General features: G+C 53.2%; 1 protein-coding gene across 1 annotated transcript in view; it reads left to right on the top strand.

The window, feature by feature from the left end:
- The window catches only part of EPS15L1 (epidermal growth factor receptor pathway substrate 15 like 1), a 144,680-nt gene that overhangs the window by 32,723 nt on the left and 104,078 nt on the right, over window positions 1-7,879 (top strand). Inside the window, exons 10-12 of the mRNA XM_042781588.1 lie at window positions 2,479-2,636; window positions 5,843-5,999; window positions 6,338-6,423. Of these exons, the coding sequence (XP_042637522.1) occupies window positions 2,479-2,636; window positions 5,843-5,999; window positions 6,338-6,423 (401 nt within the window). The remainder of the gene's footprint in view (window positions 1-2,478; window positions 2,637-5,842; window positions 6,000-6,337; window positions 6,424-7,879) is intronic.

Below are 7,879 nucleotides of genomic sequence, written 5' to 3'. Positions count from 1 at the left end.
TCTCTCTCCCAGCCCACCGTCCCTCAGCCAACAGTCTCTCACAGTCTCTTTCCCAGCAGTGCTGGTCCCTCGGTGTCTCACTCAGCAATGGATGTCTCTTGCGTCTCTTTCCCAGCAGCACGTGTCTCTTTCAGGGGCATGTGTCTCTTTCGGCAGCACGTCTTCCTCCACCAGCAGTCAGAGAGAGAGTTCTGCCACTAGGAGACCTTTTGAGCCCGGCAGAGTGGCCAAACTAGCCAATCATAGCATCAGAACTCTAAGCACGTGAGAGAGAGTGGAAACCTCCCAGAACATTGTATTGTGCCACGCCCAACAGAAATAACCCAGGTGGATAGCTTCAACAATCAGGAGCTCCTCAGTTGCTCATAGAAAATCCCACCTTGGAATTTACAAAGATTCATGGGTAGAAAAGCCACACTAAGTAATTTACTACACTGCAGGCCACCCCCTGGCTTTTCTAGCCATTATCCCTTTTATACTTCAAAAATTCCCATCCCCTTCACCATCAGTTTAAGAATAACCACACCCATGAAAGTGTGTAAGCCAGCCACTTCATGCCTTTATCTCCCCCCATTTTAAATAGCCGATTTCTAATTTGCCCATCCCTATCAAACCAGTACTCTGAGGAAGCACGGTCCTTTCTCTCTGTAGAATCATCTGTTCTGCTTGGAAACTTCAGGCGTGTAGATCCATAAACGAGCAGAGTCCAGCCCAGCACAAGCCATCAAATTGCAGCAACTTAACACCAGCTGTGTCAATCATCTTCCTCTTCGTTTGGTCGGGTTCTGGTCAGCTCAGTCCTAGCCCTCCCAGCTAGGTCATGGGTACCAGCTGCCAAGTTTGGGAGTCACACTCTTCCGTTCACTTCAGACCAGCCAGCACCTTCTCTCACATCTTCAGTCCTCAGGGACTATTTCAGTGCCTGTAGGCTCACAATTCATTGCACATCAGACCAGCCAGCCCTTCCTCTCATCCCCAGCCTCTGGGCCTAGGTCAAAGAGTACCAAACTCAGCCCGTTTCTTCTTTGCTGCACTTCCCCCATTTCCACTCAGGAGGATCCAGGTGTTCACAAGCAAGTAACATACAAGTCTACTACTCACTGGCTTCCTTTAACTTTCAGTCCTGGAAGGGGTTTCTCTCATGGACCATGACTTTCCTGCCTTGATGGACCCAAAGCCTATCTGCTGGTCTCTCAGGACTTCCGGCATGGGGCCAAGTCCCCCTCAGCTTATTTGTCTGTCCTGGCCTGTCCATGTGGCCTGGCCTCTGAGGTTGCATCTGCTCTGGCCCGACTCAGGCCAGCAGGGCTTTGTAACTTTTCACTAGTAGTGTTCCTTCACGTGCATCTCTCTGTCCTGGCCTTATACATAGCAGTTCCAGGCATCTCAGAAGACCCACCCTGTGGGATGGGACAGAGTTAGATATTGATTACTTTCTGTGCTCTCACTGTTGGAATTTGTAGATTGGGAGACATTTTCCCATAAATTCCCTGTTCCCCTAAGTCTTTCCATTCACTGAGGTCCAGAGCCAAGGTGGGCTAGGTGACGTGATGCCCTGCCCCCTAGACACACTTGCCCAGACTCATGGCAGGTGCTCCTGGATGGCCAGGGAGATGACCTAGGGACGCTGCAGAGAGTGGTGTGAGGGAATGCATGCAGATGGGTCAGCAGAGGGGCCTGTCCTGGGCCAAGGGGCCTGCTTGCCACCATGCCTGAGTTGGGCAACAGACAGGGCACTGGCAGGCCCATGCAGGCCTTCATCATGATGCCAGGGAAGACTGTGCGGGGGATACATGTGCCTTGAGGGCCCAGGCACACATAGCCATCGTCCCCCTGTGCCTGGGCATCAGCTCTGTGTTGTAGAGCAGACCCTTCCCTTGTGGTGCCCCCTCGCTGGTGGAGACCCCTGGTGGTTGTGGACCCGTTCCCACAGTCACTGTGCACATTAGAGGCTCAGGGCTCTTCTACCCTTGGGATTTGGGGCCTTGCCCTCCCATCTTATAGGTACAGGTTCTGTCTCTCTGCTTCTTCATGACATGTGCACTGACACCTCCCAGGTAGACTCGGTCTTAAAAGGAGCAGACTCTGGGACAAAGAGGCACAGCAGGTGGTTCCCTGAGGGGGGTGAGGAGGAAGCTGTAGGGAGGTGTGCACACCAGCCAGGCTGAGTGTCACTGAACTAAGTTCCCAGTGGGCAGTGGGTGCTGCAACCTCCCAGGAGATTGGGGCTGCCCTTTGTGCCCTAGGGGTGAGGGCAAAAAGGGGACTACACTCACTGTACAGTGATGTGGAAGGCTGTAGTGGGCTGCACTCTTCCCCTCTCGGCCACAGCGTCTTTGTTGACACAGCAGGGGTCCTGGCTGATTCCTTGGTGATAGTATCATGAGATCTTCACTCTGGAAGGTACCATCCTGCCGGCATGGGTGTGTGTTATGGACATAATACTGAGGACTAACCGTGGAGCCATGTTCCTTGCAGCCCACGGTGAGCTGGGTGGTACCCGTGGCAGATAAGATGCGCTTCGACGAGATCTTCCTGAAGACGGACCTGGACTTGGATGGCTATGTGAGCGGCCAAGAGGTGAAGGACATCTTTATGCACTCCGGCCTTACCCAGAGCCTGCTGGCGCACATCTGGTGAGTGTGGGAGCCATGCAGGTGGACAGTCCAGTGGTGCTGGGAAAGGGGGCTTGGAGGGGCACTGTGTGAAGGGAGATGTGAATGTCCCATTCTGGAGGTGGGAGCTGGATGGAGATGGTGGGGCCGGGGCCAAAGGCAAGAGCTCTGTGCCCCACACATCCATCATGCAGCCTCTTCTCCAGCAGCAGGGCCCTCAGATCACTTCCACAGAGCTCCCTGGTTGTCTGGGTGCAGAGTTAGGGCAACACTGGCTGCTGGCTTTGCTGATTCTGCTAGGGGCCACACCTCAGCTGGTGAGGTTACAGGGGCTCAACCCCGTTGGCTGGGTGACAGGAACCAAAGGTTCTGATGTTCCCTTACCAGACAGTCAGGGCTGTGGCCACCTCCCCCAGAAGTTGCTTCCTGGAGGCCAGTGATTTGGCTCCCAGGGAGGGCGCAGGTCTCCAGGCTGTACCCAGGGCCTGCTGAGGAGGCAGCCTCACCCTCCCCTCCTCTGGAGCCAACCAGGATCGACTTCCTATGGTAACTGACTGACTGATGGTAAAGTCAGCTTCTGGGAGCGTTGGTGGTTCATGGGTAGAATCCTCGCCTTCCACATGAGAGACCTGGATTTGACTCTTGGCCAGTTGCACTTCTTATGCAGCCACCACCCGTCTGTCAGTGGAGGCTTGAATGTTACTGTAATGCAGAATAGGTTTCAGCAAAGCTTCCAGACTAAGATGGACTTGGAAGAAAGACTTGATAATTGACTTCTGAAAATCAGCCCATGAGTACCCTGTGGAGCACAGTGGTATGTTCCATAACCATTGTGGGGCTGGCACAGGACTGGGCAACGTTCTTTTCCAATTTGAATGGGCTCAACAGTAGCTAACAACAGTGACATCAAAAGTCACCTTCTAGCTTTTTCCTCAGAGTCCTGGTGCCTGGAAGTACTTCCCACGGGAGTTGTAAGGAGGAGAGAGTTTCTGCCTGATGCCCTATGAGCAGTGACATCCAGCATGGGGCTGGGTGGCTGGTCCATAAACAGGGAGGTGAAGGCTCTGCCCTAGAAAGCCAAACCCTCCCCAGAGGGGGGCGCCCAGCACACGGCAAGCCAAGCTCCTGGACAGCACTCATCCTATCTGGGGGCCTGGCTGCTTCCATGGAGTGGCATAGCCCCATCAGATTCAAAGCAAACAAAACCAAAACCAAACCAGTTGCCTTTGAGTTAACTCTGACTCCTGACGATCCCATGCATGTCAGAGTAAAATTGTGTTCCATAGACTCTTCAGTGGCTGGTTTTTCAGAAGCAAATCCCCAGGCTTTTTTTCCATGGCACTTCCGTGTGGACTTGAACCTTCAGCCTTTTAGTTAGCAGCTGATCGTATTCACTGTTTACACCATTCAGGGCCCATTGGACTCAGGGTCCCCTTTACTCTCCTGAAATGGATACACAGGTGGTGACGTATATCTGGTTGTCATGTCGGGGGGACAGCCAAAGAAAGTAACTCATGGCATGTGTTTTAATATGTACATGAAGGCCCAGTGGTGGAGATTCATTGAGGTCACAGGTATGCTTAGATTAGCAGAGGAAACTCAGAAGATGTCCACACAGGAGTGAAGGGAAAGGAAGGGCAGGATGGATGCTGCACTGATGACTGGGAAAGTGGATGGAGGGACTGGGAAAGTGGATGGAGGGACTGGGAAAGTGGATGGAGGGGGTGGGGCCTGGGCCAGAGCTGGGGCAGCACGTGGGGAGTGAGAGGGAGCTGCTGCAGGCTGAGGACAGGGACGTCAAGGAGCAGCTCCTCACAAGGACCAGAACCAGAGCAGCAAGGATGGTGGCAAGATAACCAAGGATGGAACACCCCAGGAGCCCAGTCCTGTCTTGACATCCCCACATCATGAGCTTCAGTGTCATCACACCCATGGAAGCTGTGCTTCAGAGACGGTGGACAGGAGTGGACGTGGACAGGAGAGGACCTGATCTTTGGGCTCATTACTCTGGTGTCTCCCTTGGTGTGACATGTCCTCATGGACAGGAGTGGAGTGCCAGTGTTACGCCTTGGTATGTCATGAGGCCAATTCTTGGCGGGAAACTAGAAACAGATTGTGCCTCTGAAGCCATCACGCCGAGACCACTTTCTGTGAGACGCTTGTAGGAAGCACACAGCGTGCACTGTGTTCTTGGAACAGTGCCATCTGTGGAGTCCAGTGCCGGGTGTGCCCCACCTCCGTGCTGATGTGTTGGGGCCGCAGCTCCCCTACTCCAATCTGTCATCGGCCATACCGCCTCCACTGTGACTGTGCCACAGGATGTGAGCCTGTGCAGAGAGGCTGCCTTGGGAGATGGTGGTGTTGCGGGCACTGAGCCTGTGCTCGATGCAGCCCTGCCCTGCGTTGAGCACATCTGCTGGCTCATGTCATTGGAGCCTGCTCAAGCTGGGTGTCAGAAAGCCAGGTGGGCCAAGGACACTGAGCTGGGGGGACGTTCCTGTACTTTGCAGCCAGGTGTGTGTTCCAGGCCCAGTGCAGCACCTCCGCCATTGTGATGATAGCCGTGACACTGCTTTACCCCCACGTTACCCCCATTACCAACCTGTGTTGTCCCTGCATCGTCCCCACATCAACCCTGCATCACACCTACCTTGTCCCCACATCACCCCCATGTGGTCCCCATTTGGTTGTTCCCATCAACTCCCCCATTTTCCCTTATCGTCCCTGTGTCACCCTATTCTCCCACATCTCCTATCACCCTCCCGTTATCCCACATTGATCCCCAGCCCGTCCACGGCCTTCCCAGAGTCCCCATTGAAACCCTACACCTCTAGCTGCAGACTTGACTAACCATTTGATCTGTGGGTTCATTACTCTAGTGTCTCCCTTGACATGACCTGTCCCCACTGGACATTCAGTCTATACAGGATAGAAAGCCAAGCCAGCTGCATCTCCCCTAAGCTCAGGAGATCCTACCCAGGGGCCATGCCTTGGGTCAGGGGGGTCATGGTAGTTTCCTCCTCAGGCTTCAGCTGGGCAGAGGCTCCTTGGGGGCCAGACACCACAGTGCCTGCAGGGGTGGGGCACCTGTGGCTGCAGTCTGCAGACACTGACTGGAAGAGTAGCATCCTCTGCTGGGTCGTGCGTGTGCAACCGGCAGTGTGCTCACAGCGGGTGGTGGGTCATCTGTCTGAGATGTGTAACGAGCGTCCCCACATCTCTCCCAGGGCCCTGGCCGACACGAGGCAAATGGGAAAGTTAAGCAAAGACCAATTCGCGTTAGCTATGTATTTCATTCAGCAGAAGGTCAGTAAAGGCCTCGACCCCCCTCAAGTCCTCTCGCCGGACATGGTCCCACCCTCAGAGAGAGGCACCCCCGTGCCGGTGAGTAGTCCTGCTCCGTGTGGGTGCTGGTCACTGCACACAACCAGGGAGCACTGGCGGCCTGGGGAGCTCCCTACGGGAGGGTGTCCCATGGAAGGCTCCGGTGGGTAGGCCCCTTGTGGGAGGGCAATCGATGGGGGGGCTCTCTGATGGGTGGGTGCCCCCATACAGACCCCTAGGAGGAAAGATATGTCTAGGCTAGTGGCTGGCAGTTCTGCCGCTGTCTCCTGTAGACCCAAGACGAGATGGTTTTGTCCCCAGTCCTAAGCCCTTCCCACCCCTGCTCCAAGGTCTTGTCATCTCCTTAATCTCCATGTTCTGTTTGTGTTGGGTCCCAGGACAGTTCCGGCTCCCTTGGGTCAGGGGAGTTCACTGGTGTGAAGGAGCTTGATGACATCAGTCAGGAGATCGCACAGTTACAGAGGTATGTAGACATCAGCTCTGTCCTATGGGTCTGAACTTTGTCCAAATCCCATCACAAGTTGAGGCTGAGATATCAGAGAATGTGAAAGGCCTGGGAGAGGATTACTGTGAGTTTATTCAAAACAGGAAAGTGGCACAAATGCTTTAAATTGTTCTAAATTGCTTTAATGAGGTCAAATAACAACTCTCCTGACCCCCACAGTGAGCATTAGGGTACAGTGGTGACTCAGTGCTCAAATTCTTGCCTTCCATGCAGTAGACCTAGGTTCAGTTTCGAGCCAGTGCACCTCATATGCAGTCACCCCCATAAGTCAGTGGAGGCTTGAGTTGCTATGGTGCTGAACAGGTTTCAGTAGAGCAGGAAGACTAAGAACGACTAGGAAGAAAGGTCGGCCAATTGACTTCTAAAAATCAGCCAGTGAAAATACCATGGATCACAGTGGTCTGATCTGCGACTTATCATGGGGATGGCACAGGACTGGGCAGCATTTTCTTTTGTTGCTCATAATGTCACTATGAGTCGGAGGCTGACTCCATGGTGTGCATTAGTACCAGCCCAACCTCTGTGCCATCATGTGGGGCATGGAACGGGCAGTGTATCTGAGTTTAGGTAACACACTAGGTCTCACTGAGTATGTCACCTAGCACATGGGAGCCAAACTGTAGAAGGGGCTGCATGCCCACGTCTCCAGTTCCACCTGCCCCACCCCATCCCTGGTTTCTCAGACATGAGTGGGGGCTTCAGACAGGGACTACACTTCGGGTTACTGATGCAGAGAATAAAATTCATTTCAGTATCACTGATTGCTTTAAGAGCAGCATCCCCTTTCAGGGTATGAGAAGACTCTTGTTTTATCAGAGTGCCAAGCTGAGACCTGGAGCTCTGGGGGTATAGTGCCTAAGGCATTTGACTGCTAACCAGAAGGTTGGCAGTTCAAACCCACCAGCCGCTCTGTGGAAGGAAGATGGGGTAACCCACTTCAGTAAAGATTTATTGCCTTGGCACACATGGATATATAAGTGGGTAGATGGGTGGACAGGCTGAACTATTAGGTATGTCTATGCAGGGGAGAATGTGTCCAAGACCATGTATAGGGTTGACAGACGATGTTCCTACAAGTATATTGCTATGTTCTATAAGAACTCCCAGGTGTATAGTAGAGCAGACAAGGGACAAGGTTGTAGTCACTTCTTGGCCACAGCCAGCTACCCAGAGGGTAGTTGAACCTATGGGCTCAAGACTATAGTCACAGGGGACATCAAGCTCAATTGGCATAACATACTACACAAAACATTGTTCGACACACTACTTTGGTGAGTAGCAACTGGGATCTCAAAAGCTTTCAAGCAGCCATCTAGATACAGTGATGGGTCTCTCCCTGTCCAAAGCAAAGAAGAATGAAGAAAATCAAAGATTGATGGAAACAATTAATCCAAGCGACTGGTATACGTGTGAT

Source organism: Orycteropus afer, unplaced genomic scaffold (genome assembly GCF_000298275.1).
Source record: "Orycteropus afer afer isolate SDZICR_OR568_19922 unplaced genomic scaffold, OryAfe1.0 scaffold00136, whole genome shotgun sequence".
NCBI lineage: Eukaryota > Metazoa > Chordata > Mammalia > Tubulidentata > Orycteropodidae > Orycteropus > Orycteropus afer.
This window is presented reverse-complemented; position numbering and strand designations above follow the sequence as displayed.